The sequence below is a fragment of the Rhipicephalus microplus genome, chromosome 6, assembly GCF_043290135.1.
Source record: "Rhipicephalus microplus isolate Deutch F79 chromosome 6, USDA_Rmic, whole genome shotgun sequence".
Classification (NCBI taxonomy): domain Eukaryota; kingdom Metazoa; phylum Arthropoda; class Arachnida; order Ixodida; family Ixodidae; genus Rhipicephalus; species Rhipicephalus microplus.
In genome coordinates this window covers 191,077,118-191,096,595 of record NC_134705.1, presented here as the reverse complement: position 1 = coordinate 191,096,595, position 19,478 = coordinate 191,077,118, and the positions used below count along the sequence as shown (strand labels likewise).

At 49.0% G+C, this 19,478-nt stretch overlaps 2 protein-coding genes across 3 annotated transcripts in view; both read right to left on the bottom strand.

Annotated features, from left to right (window-relative positions):
- LOC119185463 (uncharacterized) overlaps positions 1–19,478 on the bottom strand; it is a 61,821-nt gene that overhangs the window by 13,720 nt on the left and 28,623 nt on the right. Inside the window, exon 1 of one of the 2 annotated variants that reach the window (XM_075867331.1) lies at positions 8,554–8,928. The exons of the other annotated variant lie outside the window; for it this stretch is intronic. Coding sequence (XP_075723446.1) covers positions 8,554–8,913 — 360 coding nt within the window. The 5' untranslated portion in view covers positions 8,914–8,928. Of the gene's footprint in view, positions 1–8,553; positions 8,929–19,478 lie in introns of those variants that run through there. 2 annotated transcript variants of the gene reach the window in all.
- LOC119167839 (iris) lies at positions 884–1,784 on the bottom strand. The gene has a single exon (XM_037419346.2). The coding sequence runs from the start codon at positions 1,626–1,628 to the stop codon at positions 1,086–1,088; it is 543 nt and encodes a 180-aa protein (XP_037275243.2). The 5' UTR covers positions 1,629–1,784; the 3' UTR covers positions 884–1,085.

Below are 19,478 nucleotides of genomic sequence, written 5' to 3'. Positions count from 1 at the left end.
TATCCCTTGGTGAAAGACGAGACATCGGGCAAGGAGGGGGATTCAGCCGGTCACGCCACAAGGTTTCCAGCAGTTTCGAATGGAGATTGGCGAGAGTGCGAATGGTTTGCCACCAACAGATTATTAGTACAGTGCCAGGTGCGTAATAACGCACAACTGAGGGTTCCTTTCAAACCTCCGTCTTAGCTTTTACGGGTGCCGTTCAAGATGGTCGTGTGCACTGTCACACCGTCACGTTTCATTTTCACAATCTTCGTTTGTCAACCACTGGTGCGTTGAAGGTAGAGATCCGGTACTGTACGGAAAATGCAGAGCGATGGCAACGTAAGCTGGAGGCTTAGCAACCTCTCTCTGAGGGTAACTACTGCAAGTACACAGTGCCTCAAGCAGAGGTAATGGGCACGCATTTGTCCAAATGCTTGTGCGCCTTTCGAAAGGTACATTGCGAGAGGAACCCATTTTGAGAACTCGGACTGTTTGTTGCTTCTGAGCACCGGTCTGCCTCAATACGCTCGGAGCCCCCCTCATTACTAAGCTATTTGGCACGTTCTTTTCAGAGTACGCAAAATGAGCAACTATCAAAAACAAGGGTACCACAGACCAAGTCGTGATACCTCATCTGTGCCTCGTTCAGTAACGTTGTGCTTTATCTACTTGAAGTAAAGCTCTCAGATAAAAGCCCTCACGTCACAATAAAGTGTCTTTTTATTTACAGGCATATGTTCAATTTATTACACAGCGTAATAAAATCACCGCACGCAAAAGGAGCAACCATCAAAAAGAAGGGTACCACAGACCAAGTCGGGATACCTCTTCTGTGCCTTGTTCGGTAACGTTGAGCTTTATCTACTTGAAGTAAAGCTCTCCGATAAAAACCCTCATGTCGCAATAAAGTGTCTTTTTATTTACAGGCATATGTTCAATTGATTACGCATCGTAAGAAAATCACCGTCGGCAGAAATACCGACTCATGGGGAAGGACCACCGCCGACGGCTTGCGTTCTCCCTCGACGGCCTCCCAGCTCGCTACTCCGGAATGCCGAACTAGTCCATGATCTGGACGAAGAGGGTCACAGCAAGGTTGCTCATGGCCTTCTCACTGATCCCATCAGATAAAAAACGTTCGACTGCCGGGGCCTGACGACAAACATGAACGGGTGGTTCACGACGAAGTGCGTGATGTCCCCGACTCCAGGGCCACATCCGAGCACGGCCTCGTCCGTGGAAGGCGGGGGAATCTCGGCACCTTCCTCGTTCACCTCTAGGAAGGCCCCGTGGATGATGTCGGCCAGGGCTGGACTTGCGGCCTTGAATATACCAGACAGGTCGGCCTTCGGTGTGAACAGCTCGCGCACTCCCAGATCCTGGAGGGCGAGCCGCAGTCCTCGACAGGTCACGACCGAGAACTTGGGCATCTTGACCATCACGTTGGGCCTCTCGCGCAGGCCGTGCAAGAGGTCCGACAGCCGCTGCGCGGTCAGGTTCTCCTCAAGACGCGACAGGCCGTCCATCTGGTCGGGCAGGATGAGGACCATGCTCGTCTTGCCGCCCATGTGGGACATCTCGAGCGCCGTGGCTTGGAGCTGGTCGCAGTGGGATATGCCGAATGAGTGCATCTGGTTCATCATGTCCACGCGAGTGACCGTGTGACCATCCACGTGAAAGTCATCGGGTCCCGTAAATGTTGGCTGCACGTAATACAGTTTGTATTGACTTCTGAAGTAACCATAGTTCGGCGTCAACGCTGTGCCTAAATTTTAAGTCCCTGACAATCGGGGGAAGCGGGGGGGGGGGGTGCTAGAAGAAAGCACACAGTTGACCTGCTGCTCGTCGGAAGGATATCTATGGCAATAAGTATTCAGTTTAACGGCATTTAAATAGGGCTGTCTTATCATTAAGCTGAAAAATCTTCATTTCATGGGTTATATATGAGCGATCAACTGCAATTTTACTTTTTACGAGTTCCCATGTACGTGGTGTGTATACACGTTGATACAATTTGGCTGTAGTATAGCACCGTTCCCTTAAAACTGGAATCATTTGCAGAACGTCTATCACAACCTGCAAAATAACGATACAGTAACTCCTGCACGGTGCGACAAATCTGATCAACACTCGTATTATCTACAGTAAGAGCTTAGGGATGCTATACTTTCGAAGGGGGCCATTTGTCCCGTCCGATTAGCTATACGGTGTTGTGCCATCCGATTGGCTCACACTGCAGTCGTTGGCCCACTCGAAAGTATGGCGCAATTTCAGACAACGTTCAAAGTACCATTCGTAGAGTGATTGATTGATTGTATAATGAAAACACTATAGCGTCAAGAAGAACGGAAAAGATCCCGAAGCTGGTTGCGCTGTTTAGTAGAGGTGGGTGGAGATCCCTTTGGCTGCCACGGATAGAAGCGAGATATCTAAAGGGAATCTTTGAATGCATACAGCGAGCTAAGCCATAGGATAGCGTACGACGGAGAACAAGGCTACAAGCCTCGCCCTCTGAGAACCTGAGTGGCACATAGGCAGCGCCGTACCTTCAGTTGGCGGGACGTGTCCAGTCATTAGACAGTTATAGTATACCGGGCTTACCGGGATAGTGGGATCGAAGTTCACGTGCGCAGATGCGGACGTCGCACGTATACCGCTTACCGTACGTGCAGCATTCAGATTTAACGTTACCGTGGTAGTGTAGGTGTACGTAGGAAAACATGGCGGCGCCCTCGGGCGCCAGCTTCGTAGTGATTTTGGCGTAGTTGTAGCTAGATTCACCTTTTTTGCAGTAAGCGACAGTTAAAAGTGGCTTCGCTTGCCTTCAGTTAGCTTCGACGACCGAATATTACGGATAAGATGGCGTAGTTTTTGAGATAGCTTCCCATTTCGAACGCATCTAGGCCTAGCTACAAGACCGATGTGAACAAACCGGCAACATAAACGTTTTCACGTGTGGTGCGTGGTTCATATTTGTTTACTTTTATTATTACTAAAATAAACTTGTAACAATGCTTCACGCAATAGCATTGGCAAACATTCTCGTTTTCTTTACCTTTTCACTGTTCTTTAACTTATTAACCATCCGATAGGTAACGCCACCGTCCCAGCTTGGGGAAGTATATCACGCAAACGTTATCCCAATGAACTATGAGACGCTGTTGGCAATGAACCTTTGTTGCACGGTAACGCCATTCTCTTTACCTCCGCTATCACGCTATGGTAGCATATGGGTGTTCTGTGGCTAAACTAAAAGACACTGTCCACAAGAAACGTTTGCACTCGCTCTCTCGATTTCGTGCCGACCGGTTGTGCCCTGCGATCTCCGACGACAGCGCAACTATGGCTGACTGGGCTCGCCCTACGCCATCTCCGGACGCGGACAAGAGCTCTCGCTGAGTGGTGCCCCATCCTTGGACTCCTGCGATCGTGTCCATCTTTTCTGTCTTCTCCTTACTTCCGGATGTCGCTGCCCCTGCGACACGCTCTCTCTCTCTCTCTCTCTCTCTATAATTTTTAATCCTAGCTATCTTTTTAATCCCTCCTTACCCCCGTCCCTAGTGAGCTACTGTGGAAGTGTCGCACTACGATGTAGACGGTGCTCCTTTACGGGGCCCAGCTTCTATCTTCTTTTCTCTCTATTAAGAATCACATAAGAAAAAGAACGTTTGCTGCACGGTAACGCCATTCCCTTAACCTCCGCTAACGCGCTAACGGTAGACTATAACTGCCTCATGGTTCAAAAACAGGCCTGTGGCCACCCTAGTCTTTGACGATAATGGCAGTTGAACGCCCCTGGCAGGACATTCGAAGAAGTGTTTACATTACGTATTCAAAGCGCCCCTAAACCACGCAGAGGTCAAAATGTAGCTGGGACATTGCAGTTGTTGACGGGCCTACACAACGCTGGCGGCTGTGCGCACGTTTCCTCCTCTTTTCGCTCTTTCCTTCGCCAGACGGCGTTAGCTCGGCTAGTCTATAAGTCCATCTACGTCTCCAAATGTTCTTCCCCAGCGTTCGAGGTGAAAACTCAAGTGCTTGCATCTGCTATAGCATAAAACAGGCTCTTCTTCGCCCACAGACCACCTGTTCCTCACGACGTCCTCTGATTATACAGGTCAGCTGCTCTCGGTAGAGCAAAGACACGGAGAGCATGCAGGTGGTTTAGGGGCCCTTTAAAGGCAGGTACCAAAGGCAGGTTATTTAGAGAAGCCCATCATCCCTTCAATTAGATATCTTCATCCAATGTGAAGCATGCTGCCTTTGGCCTCGGCCAATGGGGCGCGGGGACATTGAAATTGATCTTTGTACCCTTCCGGCCATTAGGGAAACCCACGAACGCATATAAGACATAAGCGATCCGCGCCCTGCCTTCGGAAGTATACCTGAAAGGGTGCCTCCCAGGCACCGTCGAAGTAGGCAACGGTTACCATTTCCAGCTGCGTCTTTGGAACGATGCAGTCCGACTTGAGCAGACCGCGTATCTTGCCCTTGGTCTCTTTGACGACCCGCTCGTTGATGTCGTCGAGCAGCTCGACGTAACCGGCGGCAAAGTTGACTTCGTGCACGATGCCCTCGCCGTACTTGTCACGCAGTAATGTCGCGTAACTCTCGTGGATCGGGCAGCGCCGGTCCTTGTACAGGCGGCACGTCGTCTTGAAGGTGATTCCCGCCGCCGGCGTCGCGATGCGCGCCAGCTCCGTGGCGAATAGGCCGTGAATATGGCCGTCGTCTGGGATGCGCAGAGCAGAAGCAATCTCCTGCATCCGGCACACAGGATGGAGTTCATTGATATGTGAGGTTTAACGTCCCAAAACCACCATATGATTATAAGACGCCGTAGTGGAGGGCTCCGGAAATTCGGACCACCTGGGGTTCTTTAACGTCCGCCCAAATCTGGGCACACGGCCCGGACCTACAACATTTCCGCCTCCACAGGAAATGCGAGTTAAGGAGTTCAGAATAGGTAAAAAAATATTCTGCACTCTTACAGCCTAGTCTAACACAACCTTACTTAACCCCGAGTTTTTTTTGTAAGTGTGTCATATTTTTGGCATTCCAACCAGAACGAGAAGTTTGTTCTGTAAGGCGCACTCTGAAAATTAATTAGCGTATCAAAAATGAGGACAAGCGAAGCTTGGCGAGCACGCGTGCCTAGCGCAGTCAAGGGAAAAATTTTTACCTGTCTATTTTTTTGTTGGTCTGTCTGGTGATTGATTCATTTTAACCCCTTGCTCAACGCCCACCTATCTCGATCTGGTGGCTTCGTTCTTACATGTGAACATTGTTAATCAAAAAACAAATATTACATATATTTGAGGTGTAATGTCAATACATAACTGTCAGGCAGTGGCTCTTTTTATTTAGAAAGTGCGCGAATACGTATTTTATACAGACCGAATTGTTTACTGCACCTCACTGATGCGACGCTATGAACGACAAAACAGGTGTTACCTATCCACCTTTTCTTAAACGCCTCCCTGGGCGCTGCCATAGCCCTCCTTGGGCTGTGCAAATTGGCGCGTCCCCTCGAAAATGCACTGGAAACGCTGCGCCCTTAGCCTTTGTACTCCCGCGCACTGCCCATCATGGTGGTGTTTTTTTCGTTCCTGTGAAAAGCTGTATACGCTTCCCTAAAGAAAAAATTCAGGGGCTTTAATTAAAACGACCCGGTGCTGCGACCTACCAGCGGCTCTGCGTTCTAAAAAACAATTTCGTTTCTCCACATTACTGCAAGATGGCACCATATCTCACGCAGCACCTCCAGACAGAAGACTATAGTCTTTTGACGTCCTTTGCATCGAAGCACGGAGATACAAGCCCAGATTTTCTATACATCTTTCTTTCTACCCATAACACTGCGCAATACTTATTCCCCTCAAGAAGTTTCCACCAATTATGTTGATGCGTGGACCATTCTGTTGAAACGTGGATACACGTGCCCAGTAGCGCGACACTTCTTTAGCTAAAGGTAGCAGCGAAGGTCGTGCACTCGTATGCACGCATCAACGAAATGAGGTGACGCGAAAGCATAAGTCACTTCGACAAAAGATCAGATTACCATATCACAAATGACTGGTCGCCCTTTTACACTCCTGCGCCGCGACTGTGCTTGCCGTTGTTAGCGAGTACCTGGAGTTACTATGCTCGCGGAACACTTTTCTTGGCGATGAAAGTAAAGCCAAAAGGGCAGAGCTTCTGCACATGTACTACTACGCGAAGTAGTCCGGCATGTCATGCGTTTTGTATACCGCTGTGGACTACGACTGTGTGTGACCAGCGTATCATATCGACGCGGATGCCGCTTGGCCTTCGAGGAATATACACTCGTAAAAGGTGCGGCTTTCTCACGCGTTCAAATGCCTTAAGTGGCAGTGAATAAATTAAAATACGAATATCTTATTGGCAAGAGCAGCACCCTGTGTCAAAGGGCTACATGCAAAAAAATGAAGGCAGTATTTTTCACAACTCACGTCGAAAATAAAGACAATTGTAGGACTAATTGGCGGTAGAATACGTGCGATTTGGCTCTGTAGTCTTTGTCTGTGCTGCACTGCCAAAAAAAAGTCCGTGACTATAGAGAGTTTTAGAACAACGCCACGCACAGCTTCGCAATTGCGTTGCGCACGCGTCGCACGTTAACATCTTGCGGGCTCTTGTTAAGTGACGAACGCTAGCGCTACGCCCACAAGCCTTGCGTTATTCTAAAGCTCTATGCTAACAGGGTAGTAACGTATGATTTCATATAAAAAAGGTAGCTACTATTTTTTGTGTGAGAGAGAGAGAACTAGTTTACGCAAGTTCAGGACGTTGCAATAAAGGCAGAGACGTCGACGTGACTATTAATTTGGCGACAACTTTTCCTGGCATGGAAGCGAAGGTTACAAATCACGCGCATCTTACATTCAATGAATGTGGTTCCACAATCGCGACCGTTTTTAAGGTGAAATATGGAAGTTCCCCCTTTATTTTGTCTGCGCACCTATTTCAGACAGGACGCAGGACACACCAAGAAGAAAATTGTATTTAGCCTGACAGTGTTTTTTTGAAGGACAACGCGAGGAAGTCTCACCTTTTCCCGTGTACCTCGAACGCAAAGCGGCGTCTGCGTCTACACGAAGCGCTGATGGTGCGTCTTCGTCACTTTCTACGGCGTTATGAGACGCACGCCGAATGGAACTCACTCGGCGTAGGGCTACATGTGCACGCAGAAGCTCTTCTCCCGTAGCTTTCCCTTCGAAGCCGAGAAGAGTTGTCGCCGAGGCGACAACAATCTGAACGGCAGCGGCATATCGAAGCATACGATCTGCACGTTGCCGCGGCTGAATATCGACCAAAAGCATTTACCGAATGTAAAGCGACGGAGTGCGACTTTGGGCCGGCTGGTCCATAAAAATAACGAGTTGCAGTGCAAAGCACCGCGCAGCGGGGTGAAAACGGCAGCACGTATCCGTGCTGGGCGTTTGGCGGACCATCCTTTTTGCCACGGCCGCCAGAATAGAAAAAAGGAAGCCGCTTCATTTTGTGGAGATTAAAAGGAGTGCCAAGACGCCCTGCTGTTTCTATGTGCTGGGTGCTGCGTGGCTGAAAATACTCTACGGAGTGTGGCAGCTTGGCCTAGTTGGTATAAGGCATGACGATAGTTATAGCGCGAGAGCAAAACGATGGCACAGAGACAAGAAGGACACGAAGGACACGAGCCCTCGTGTCCTTCATGCCCCGGTAAAAGCCACAATGCCGAGCTTCGACGATTACGGACGTCGGACCACCACGCTGTGCGTCTCTGTAGAAGTGTGGCATCTTGGGCTAGTTAGTATGGCATGGCGTGTCCTTATTGTGTCCTTCGTGTCCTTCTTGTCTCTGTGTCTTCGTTTTGTTCTCGCGCTATAACTATCGTCGTTGTGCGTCTCCGACTAATGAGCCGCTGCTGCTCAAATCAGCACCAGATGTCCAGGCATGGCCCCTCGGAGGCGCCTATAGACCGCGACTACCTTTCGACAAAGCATGGGTGCTCGGCCCGAGTGGCGAGATGGCAGACTCGTTTCGCCCCGCTCAAGCAAGATTCGCCGGAGGAGGCAGCATCGCCGGGAACATACACGTGTTTGGTTTGTGTATGTGTGTTTGTTGGGGGTGGTGCCGGCATAATGACACTCGTGTGTGCCGCGGGACATGTTATTGGACAGTGCCGTATGGGCCTCTTCCCAGATCTAGGGATCTGGGGAAATGAAACTGTATTTAATCAGCCCTCGCGGGTGGCTTAGCGTGGTTCACGGAGCTTGTTCAATAGACAGCCTTTTTCAATGTAAAGCTTCGGGTCAGAGAGCCCGTACCTTGTATGTAATGTAAATAACCCTCTCTACGAAGTTCAACCTCCTCATTCCTCGACATTTTTATCCCGGATCTCCGGTGCCGCAAGCCCCGGTCGCAACAGTGTCCACTTCGTCCAGCGGTTCACGTTATTTCTGGTATTTAACCGGATGGACCAGGCCTCGCACCAACGGGTGCAATGAGGTTAAAGAGAGCAAAAAGACCGCACTCGGTCGAGACCTACTCTGGCGGGAAACGTACCTCGGCTGTTCTGCTGCGGGCACCGGCCAACGTCATGGACAGCGCGGCGGCCACGGTAACCGGCGAGAAGATCACGTTCTCCCTGGCGTAGTTAGTCGGACCACCGCAGGCCACGTCATCGTGGGCGTGGTCGTCAGCAACGTGAACCACCAGCCGCCGGTACAGGTCCACGGCAAGGCCCACGATCGTGGACTCCAGTGTCTGGAGTTGCGCCGGTTGGACCGTGGTGCCATGACCGCTAGCTGTGGGCTCGTTGGGGTCTGTCGACGAGACCTGGTTCGGTCCGCTACCTCCATCTTGAACCCCCCGGTTGCGAGACAAATGCCAGTCGTGCCGAAGCCGCTGGATGAAATGATGCATCCTTCTCTCGCTGGCGTCGGAAGCGTTCTGCAATGGCGGCCGACCGGTAGTTCTCTTTCGTCTCGTGCAGCACGCGGTCACCGCAGCTAAAAAAGACCATGCTGATGCCGATGGGGATGCGTTCTATCGTGAAATGGCACGAATACATTTCATGAAATAACAAAATTCACACTTTCGGCACAAGGCCGAAGCGATGAATGCGATAGCAACACATCGGGCTAGGAGACTTGCGAACCATACGAAATGCAGTGAACATGGTCGATTGTGCTTGAAATGAAGGGAGGAAGCAGACAAAAGGAGAAGGCAGGGAAGTCAACCAGAATGACCTCCGGTTGGCTACCCTGCTCTCGGGGATTAGCGAAGGATACAAGAAAGAAGAGAAAGCGGGATTAGAAGGAAAGGAACAAGGGAGATACAGACAGCCAATTCACTACACCGTGTAGAACTCCACCGCAAGTCTGAGGCGTTCACACAAACCCGTCATCCTGCAAATCACAAGAGGGCTTTCAGTGTCTTTCTATTGTGCTTAAATTGACAGGAATTGTTCGGCGAAGTCCAAGTTCGGCATCGAGAAACGATACAAGCCAATGGTTTTCACGTCGAAGTACATTAACATTGAAGTCTCCAGGGACTACCACCGGCACATCCTGTAGGCACACTGCCCAGACGTTGCGCAGCAAGAATCTCATGACGTCAGTTCACAATGTTTTTGGTGAGATGTACACTGTCCGGGCGAGGAAGCCGCGCGAGGTTTTAACGGCGCAAGCATCGCCACAACTCATCTGAGGCAGCGGGCTGAGTTTGTTTGTCTAAAGTGATAGTGACGGCGCGCATTTCGATGGGAACCGAATTCACAGGCATGAGAGGACCAACTGCTTCACAAATATTACTGGACTTGATGCGAGCAAATTTTCGTGTTGCTTCGTAGTGAAAGTGGAGCCGGAGACATTTTGGAATGCCCCTTTCATCCAATTGTATGTGCTCCAGTAAACCCACCCCTATATTGCTCAAGCCACTGGACGCATAAATCTTTAGGACTGCATGTATGGTTTGTTCAAACAAAGTACATGCTTTACTCAAGAGTGCTTAAGCCCATTCACAGTAAGCCAGTCAAAATGGCGTATTACATAGCTCGTCGTCAGTGGGAAAGATGAGAGGCGTGGTCTATTTGGTTAATGCAGTGCGCTCAGGAGTGAGGATTGACTGGTTCCAATATCCCGTGGGTGCCTTTGAATCTTTCTACGTCATCATCATCATCAGCAGCAGCAGCAGCAGCAGCAGCTTGACTACGCCCGCTGCAGGACGAAGGCCTCCCCCATTTTCCTCCAGTCAACTCCGTCCTGTGCTTGCTACTGACTTTTTATGCCCGCAAACGTTTCGATCTCATCTGCACACCTGACTTTCCGTCTATTCCTTAGCCACTTGCATTCTCTGGGAATCCAGTCAGTTTTCCTATATATACATGCTTATACATATCCGGGACTTCACGGTTACGGCAGCCAGTCGAGAGTTTCCATATAATTGACATCGGTATAAAACGGGAGCAATGCGCTATTGAAATTCAGATGCTGCTCTATTATGGCTGGCATAAACATGTTCAAAAAAAGCTCGGAATATGTGATGTTATTTGCACTTGCTGCGTTCTGCGATCTAGCTAAATTCCCAGAAAATGATTAATTTGTGGGGTTTCGTTTTTCTTTCAGTGTGTGCATCCATGCTGTACCGAATAGGTTATATGATATAATTCTGTCTGTATAATTTTGTTTGTCTGACAAGTGATGTACATTGTATGATGCAGCACATACACAAGGAGCAAGATTGTATATATCTTCCCTGATATTTTCATCATTTACTTACTTTTATTATTTTATTTTTTGGCAATATTGGTGTTATGGTTGCTGCATTTTTCTTTTGTTTTTTCTTTGTTTTTTCTTTTTGTTCGCGTCCATGTAATCTTCTGTGGTATGCTGGTATCAGGATGTTTCGTAGGAATGTATATATATGTTTTATTACACCGTATTTGGTATTGTAATGTTAGCTTATGGTCTTCATTGTTATACACGTTTTTGTCATTGTCCCACCTGCCTTGTGTAGGGTTCACTGGCCTCGTCAAGCTGTCCATAAACAGCTTTTAGCCAGTGAACCTCTCCAGAACCTGTTTCTTTCTGGGAAAATAAATTTGATTTGATTTGATTTGATTTTATTTGTTTAACGTCCCAAAACCACTATTTGATTATGAGAGACGCCGTATGTGGAGGGCTCCGAAAATTTTGACCACCTGGGGTTATTTAACGTGCACCCAAATTTGAGTACACGGGCCTACAACATTTCCGCCTCCATCGGAAATGCAGTCGCCACAGCCGGGATTTGATCCCGCGACCTGCGGGTCAACAGCCGAGTACTTTGCCACTAGACCACCGTGGCGGGGCAAATTCCCAGAAAATACTCACAATAGTCCTTGTAAAGGTTTTGTACGTTATCATCTGTGCGATCGATATCATGTTTAGAGTCGCACAAGGGATGTCCAATGTTGACATTTATGCTGTTATTTTCTTGATCGTGCGATTTCTATGTCCGATCACTTATGCACAAATAGATGTATGCAATTCATTTTTTTAAATAATTTTTGGCTGCCCCACAGTCAACAGTGAAAGGAATTCATAGTTTCGAAAAATGTGTTATATTAGTGCCGTACACCACAAACCAATCACCTTGAACTGAGACAGAGCAACGTTTCCACGAAATCTTGCTCAAGAACGAAGAGACGTCCCTTGAAGCGAACACAACGGCAAGCGTATGCAGGTGTTGTATATCCCACTATACATCGCCACCAAGACGTGGTGGGTATAAATTGCAGAACTGTTTGTAAAGAAGCCAGCCAAACCTGTCGTGTACGCCACGTCACCAATATGTCTTACCCTATATCGCTGTCGGAAAGGTAATTACTTGGTAGAAAAACAATGCCTAGAGCTGTATAAAGACATACAAACAACTGCCGAGACACTGCGCCGTATAGGATGTACTGTGTTCTCTCCCATTCACAGCTGAACAAAGAGACAATCACAATTTGAATGTATTAAGATGTCATCGACATAGCACTAAAGGGCCTCAAAACTCGCCCATTCAATGAGAGCGTCATGATTCTTTCTAGTTGGAAGTCTTACACTTATACATGAGACAAACATAATCACTGAGTGCTCCCTCCTCTGAGGATTGAAAGACACACTACAGGACATCTTACAAGTCATAGCTGTAAAGTTTGTGTCCAGCATCGCCCGCCGCTTTTACATCCACAACGGTCGTCAGTGTCAACTTTCCGAAGGATGGCGTGTAAAGATTTCAGCGTCACGTGTTTTTTTAGTTTTGCCTTGTTTTATTTCCCGGTAAGGTAACTTCGAATTCAAAAGTCGTGAATACGCCAAGGGAAGGCGATACGAGGCGTATCTTTCATGCCTGCGGGGGTCTTCGTTGCATGGTACGGCCAAATGATGCAACTTGACGTGGTGTAATCGCCTCCTCAACGATGTCAGATATTCATCGTCTAACATGAAGTGACGACACTGCGACAGGAACCGATCACTCATTTAATTCTACTTAAGTGAGTGGCATGGACAGAGTTGCAGCTTGTGTTGTAGAAGCCCCCCCCCCCCCCCCCCCCATTTCGGCGGGCTTCCTTCAACGGCGGGCTTCCTTCAATTTTCGTGAAGTTCGGAACATCGAAGGACTAACATTGCACTTTCGTGGAACTAATTCTTGCGCAGTGAACTTAGTACGCGACGTGTCACTTATCGTCCTGAGGCACGAATTCCGGCGTCCTACAAGTTGGCGGTACTTACACAGAAAATACGTTTTGGGCTTCTCTCTTATGCGGTGACTCGGAGAAGCCTGCAGGCAGGCGCCTATCTGCGTGGCACACAACTGCACGAAACGTACTTCGGGAAATTCGACAGAGACTACGCATGCCACCTGCTTGAATACTGACACCCTCGACTATATATACTGGTGACATTCCGGAATGACTCCCCTATCGCATCCGTGGACGAAAAGAACGTTTACAACCAGATCCGAAACGCCAGTGGGAAGTGGTGCCGGTGTCACCAAACCAGAGGACCGATTCCGACCGGTTGGCATGTCTTGGGTGTCCGCCGCGAGCGATATGATAATAGTATCTAAAACCACAATATCATGAGGGACGCCTCAGTAGAGGGGCCCGAAAAAATTTTACCATGTGGTATTTTTTTTTACATGCGCGGACATGGCACAGTAAACGGGTCTCAATTATTCTGCATTTATTAAAATACGGCCGCCAGGGCCAGGATCGAACCTGCGACCTTCGGGTGCAAGCCGTGGCTACCTGGAATAACGAAGTCACCCAATCTTTTGGCGACAAGAACGCGTGTTCAATGGTAAAGTAAAATTTAACTCTCTCTCCTTCATAGTTCAATGCAAGCCGCCATTAACTCGAGTGACTTTAAAATTTGTATTACGTCTACTTTAACCCTTTCAGCCCTGGATGTTTTTTATTTTGGTCGGATAAACTTTTTGAGCGCGTTTTCTCTCGTAGTTAGGACCTCAGAAGACCACAAAAAAAAGTTGAGCCACTGCTACAAGCATTTTTCGATTAATTAACGTGACATCAAATTAGGTTATTTAGGACTAGTGATTGGAAAATGAAAACAAAGATGGCTTATTTTTTTTCCTGACAATCAATGGTGTACACCAAATTTAAACCGACGTCTTACTTTTCAGCCTAATACTCACTGAAACAGCTTCGGTACGTCATCCCGAAAATGGCGCTTACCCGCCTCAACTTACGCGCCTCGGCTTCACGGAAGACGTCGGTCGCGCTTCTTCTTGTTTGTGGCTGCTACCTCCACAAACGTGCCGCAGTATTGATGTCAATTGCAGTGGGGATCATTGAAGAAATATGCCCCCAAGAATGAGTAGTATTGGTTACGTTTCCGAGATACTGGGGGAAATGTTGTGCGGTGGTGTCAATTGACACCGCCAGGGCCGAAAGGGTTAATGCTCGTCGAGAAAACTCGAGCCATTATGAGCCGTCGTGAATAGTTTTTTTTTTGCTCACCCAAAACGTGACAGCGGCCAGTGTCAGTTTTCTTTGCATGTCGTACTTTTCAGCGGAAAGGCAACTTCGTCATCATTGCCTATCAAGCCCGGGAGACACATTGCAAGGCGGGATTCTTCCCTCCAAACCCACGGAAGTGTCATCCGATAAATCGAGTAAGCTATTTCTCCCCTTCATCGCTTCACCAGTGCAGTGTAGCAAAGCGGATGTGCGTCTGGTTAACCTCCCTGCCTTTCCATGCATCTTTATCTCTCTCTCACGCTTCCTTACTCTCTTCCGCTTTCCAGTATTACGAAAAGCTCACATTCGAACACACCGTATACCCTTTACGTCATGAAACAAAAAAAAGGGGGGGAAGGGGCAATTGGCCCCGTATCTACATGTTTCACTGCAAATTTCGTCCAAGGACGATAGTCTTCCGTCTGGGCAGAGTGAACAAAACGTTTATTTCATGTTCTGCGCGAGAAAATCGCTGAATGGTATTCTGGAGGCGCTGCGTTAGAGAGTCTCGATCCGTGCAGCGAAAGCGAACGAGCGCATCGAGGCACGTTAGACTCGAGCGCTATCTGGCAGTTATCTTCGAAAACGAAGGAAGGCGTGCGCGCCCGTCTTAGGGACGATAAGGTGTAGAACGCAAAGCGACGGGCAGGTGCAACCACCGTGTCATCTTAGAAGAGCGTTGGAAACACTTGCCTTTTTGAGCATCGCGGTGCAATGTCAGCACAGCGTGATAAACGCTACGGGACTTAGAATTACCTATGTATGCCATTTCTAGTAAAAAGACACACATACAGAATATTGGCGTGTTGTTATGCTGCCTCAGATATGCGCAATAATTGCTTTTTGATTGAAAATCGCACAAGTATGAACGCTGAAACTTGAGCAATACTGGTTGGTGCTGAGGATAGGGTTGGCCGTTTGAAATATCCTTCAGTCACTTTGGTATCATTAAAATTGGCATAAATCTACATGCCTATCTTTGGTTCTTCTCTGTGAATTTACGGGGACAGCTTTAAGCTCTCCCATAGTAGAGTACCCTGTACTCTAAATCGTTACCCACTTTTTTCTAATCCCCCCCTGCCTATCTTTCGCTGTATATCCACGTTTTTTTGATTTCTGCACTACGCGGGACGGCTTTCTGCTCTCCCATAGTTGACTACATCGTACTCTAAATCGTTAGCAACTTTTTCTAAACACATATAACAGCTTGTATTGTACATACGCATTGTTCACCATTGTCCATTTTTATGTGTGCACATATGCTGTGTAAGATATATCCGGAAATAAAATTTTCTTAAACGCCTATCTGAAGAACAACGCCGGAAATGCCGGGCGAAAAGACGTTGGACTTTTACAAACACGTCTCTCCCCTCTGAGGTCCGTGACCTAAACTGGCTTAGGGAATGGGAGGCTTTACCAACGGCCAACCACCTTGCGGCGTGGGGCGTGGCGCCCTCCGCCACATGCCCGCAATGCGGTCGCGTCGAAACTGAACCATGCCTTCCATGAACGTATAGTAGCACGCACCTTTTGGCGCATGGTTACCAAAATGTTCCAAACAAGTATGCAGTGGAAGTCTGGCCACAGGGATAACTTTGTCGTACCCTTAAATGCTATCGGGGCCTCCATCTTATGGAAACGATTGATTGATATGTGAGGTTTAACGTCCCAAAACCACCATATGATTATGAGAGACGCCGTAGTGGAGGACTCCGGAAATTTCGACCACCTGGGGTTCTTTAACGTGCACCCAAATTTCAGCACACGGGCCTCCTTCATTTCCGCCTCCATCGAAAATGCAGCCGCCGCAGCCGGGATTGTCTTATGGAAACGAAGGGGACTGGCCCGTCTGAGGGGACGTCCCCAGAGAGCCATGTTTCCCCTATATAATATAGAACGGAGACAGTCAAAACTGTTATCCGAGACCAGGTAGAAGCGTAGGCCTAGCTATCAAAATCAGCGACAGTCCGGGCCGGCCGAGCGTCTCGTGCTTAGCACTGACAATGTGTGTGCCGAGATTTGCATGACCCACTACAATCATCATTACATATTTCCCCCTCGCTGAAGATGGTGCCAAGTAAGTGTTCTAAGGTGTCGTGAGGACAAGTGGTTCGTGATATGGTTTGAGGCGATTCACATGTACGATTTCGCGGCCTCGGCGACGCAGGTCCACAGTGGCCGTGAGGGGTTCGATGAGGTAGTTAACAGCGGAAGTTTGTTCTATGACGCGATAAGGTCCATGGTACCTGCTGACAAACTTTGTAGAGGTACCAGGAGCAGCACTGGGGGGCACCCACAGCCAAACAAGAGAGTTGGGCGAAAATTGGTAGTTGGACCGTCCATCGTCGTGACGAAATTTCTGTAGCCCTTGTTCTTGTGTTGTAAGGGTGCGAGCTAATTGCCGACATTCTTCCGCATACCGCGCGGCTTCGGAAACTGGTGTGCCTTCGGATGAGTCGGGTCGGTAGGGGAGAATGGTGTCAATTGGAGACGATGGTTCTCGACCATAAAGTAAAAAGAATGGAGAAAAGCCTGTCGTCGCTTGAGGTGCCGTGTTGTAAGCGTACGTTACGTAAGGAAGGATAAGATCCCAGTTGGTGTGGTCGGAGGCGACATACATAGAAAGCATGTCGCCAAGAGTACGGTTGAAACGCTCGGTCAAGCCATTTGTTTGTGGGCGATATGCGGTAGTACAGCGGTGAATTACATGGCATTCTGCAAGAAGTTCTCGAATAACATCCGCGAGAAAGACGCGGCCTCGGTCGCTCAAAAGTTCACGTGGAGCGCCATGACGCAGAACAAAACGTTGCAGCAGGAAAGACGCAACGTCACGTGCCGTCACGGCTGGTAGAGCGGCCGTTTCTGCATATCTCGTGAGATGGTCGATCGCTACAATAATCCAGCGATTCCCAGCTGATGTATATGGTAGAGGACCATAAAGGTCTATTCCAACCCGGTCGAATGGTCGCACTGGGCACGGTAACGGCTGCATTGGTGCAGTAGGACGGCTAGGATCGTGCTTGCGGCGTTGGCACTCTGTGCAAGATCGAATATACTTTTGAACGAATGTGTACATGCCGCGCCAATAAAACCGAAAACGTAGCCTGGCGTAGGTTTTAAACAAACCGGCGTGCGCACACTGCGGATCGGCATGGAAAGCAGCACATATGCTGGCGCGGAGATGCCTGGGTATGACGAGTAGCCATTTGCGACCGTCAGGGTGGTAGTTGCGGCGATAAAGTATTCCATCACGGATCGCGAAGTGAGAGGCTTGTCGGTGTAGTGCTCGAGATGGCGGGTGGGCGAGTGTTTCAGATAGGTAATCCATCAGAGACGCAATCCACGAATCTTTGCGCTGCTCCGCAGCCATGTTGATGGGTCCTGATAGTGGAAGGAAGTTGTCTTGGATGGAGACACTCGCAATATCAGCAGAAACAGGCGAACGCGAAAGAGCGTCGGCATCGGCATGATTCTGGCCTGAGCGATAAATGACGCGGATGTCGTACTCTTGGAGCCGTAAAGCCCATCGTGCCAAGCGTCCTGAGGGATCTTTGAGGGAGGATAACCAGCAGAGCGCGTGGTGGTCGGTAACAACATCGAAAGGGCGGCCGTACAGATAAGGCCGAAATTTTGTAATGGCCCAGATAATCGCTAGGCATTCTTTCTCAGTTACCGAATAATTTGCTTCTGTTCGTGTAAGAGTGCGGCTCGCGTACGCAACAACATATTCTTGGTAACCAGGCTTTCGTTGGGCGAGTACAGCGCCAAGACCGACACCGCTAGCATCTGTGTGGATTTCTGTGGGAGCGCTTGAATCGAAATGACGCAGTATGGGTGGTGTTGTAAGCAGTTCACGGAGCTTCGCAAAGGCACTGTCGCAAGCTGGAGACCACGCAGATAGATTGCGGTCTCCCTGAAGTAGGTCTGTCAGAGGCGCCATGATCGAGGCGAAATCTCGGACGAAGCGGCGGAACTATGAGCAAAGCCCAATGAAACTACGCAGCTGCTTGAGAAACGCGGGCCTCGGGAACTCACGAACAGCACGTAGCTTAGCGGGGTCAGGAAGAACGCCATCCTTCGACACGACGTGTCCGAGAATGGTCAGCTTGCGCGCTCCAAAGTGACACTTCTTCAAGTTGAGTTGGAGGCCTGCTACAGAGAGGCAGCGTAGAACCTGTTCCAAGCGACGAAGGTGCGTGGGAAAATCGGGCGAGAATACTACTACATCGTCTAAGTAGCACAAACACGTGTTCCATTTTAGGCCTCGTAGGATAGTGTCCATCATACGCTCAAATGTTGCCGGCGCATTGCATAGCCCGAATGGCATCACGTTAAATTCGTATAAGCCGTCTGGTGTAACAAATGCAGTTTTTGGCCTATAATCCGGATTCGTGGGCACTTGCCAGTACCCAGAGCGTAGATCAAGGGATGAAAAGAACTCTGCGCCTTGTAAAGAGTCGAGGGCGTCATCAATTCGAGGCAAAGGATAAACATCCTTTCGTGTTATTTTGTTTAGGCGACGATAATCTACGCAAAAGCGTATCTTGCCATCCTTCTTTTTAACTAAAACAACCGGCGACGCCCAAGGACTGTTTGACAGTTGAACGACGCCTCGCTTTAGCATGTCACCTACTTGTTCATCGATGATACGGCGTTCAGTTGGCGAAACACGGTATGGTCGCTGCCGTAGTGGTGGGTGATTACCTGTGTCGATCTGGTGGCATACGGTAGATGTGCGACCTAAAGTAGCGCTGTGACTGTCAAAAGATGGTCGAAACTTGTCAAGGAGGCTCAAAAGCTGACACCTCTGTTGTGGGTTTAGGCCTTCGTCGATGACACGGTTGAAAATGTCGGTAGTGCAAGGGTCATTCACGGAACTACAGGAGAGGGCGCTGACTTCCGATGATTCATCAGGAACGTCAAGTGTAGCGATGGTTTCGAATGATTCTATCGAACCAATACATTCGCCTCGAAGTAGCGTAATCGTGAATGGGAACGGATTCTTCACAGGCACGTTGGTCGCACCACCTTGGAGAGTAACGAGAGCGGTTGGGAGCGGTGATAGGTGGCGATGAACGAAAGCAGCGGAAGGCGTGAAGAATGCGGTAGCGTCGACGACGGTGGAACACGACACAGGTGCGAAGACGGTAGCGCGTGGAGGGATTCGGGTGTCGTCACTAATGACCAACTTCGCGTCGGAAGGGCGATCGTGCACTGGTAGCGCATCACCAATTGGACAAAAGGCGACTTCGGCACGGGCGCAATCAATGACGGCTTGGTGATGGGAGAGAAAATCCCAACCTAAAATGATGTCATGAGAACATTGCGGGAGTACTACGAACTGGACTGTGTAGGGCACTCCTTGAATTACAAGTCTGGCAGTACACGCGGCCACAGGCTGCACAGGCTGTGCAGTGGCAGTATGAAGACATGAACCCAAGTAAGGCGTTGTCACTTTTCGAATTGAACGGCAAACTTT

Coding starts and splice junctions, on each gene's coding strand:
- LOC119167839 (XM_037419346.2), bottom strand. CDS start 1,628: ATGATGAACCAGATGCACTCATTCGGCATATCCCACTGCGACCAGCTC.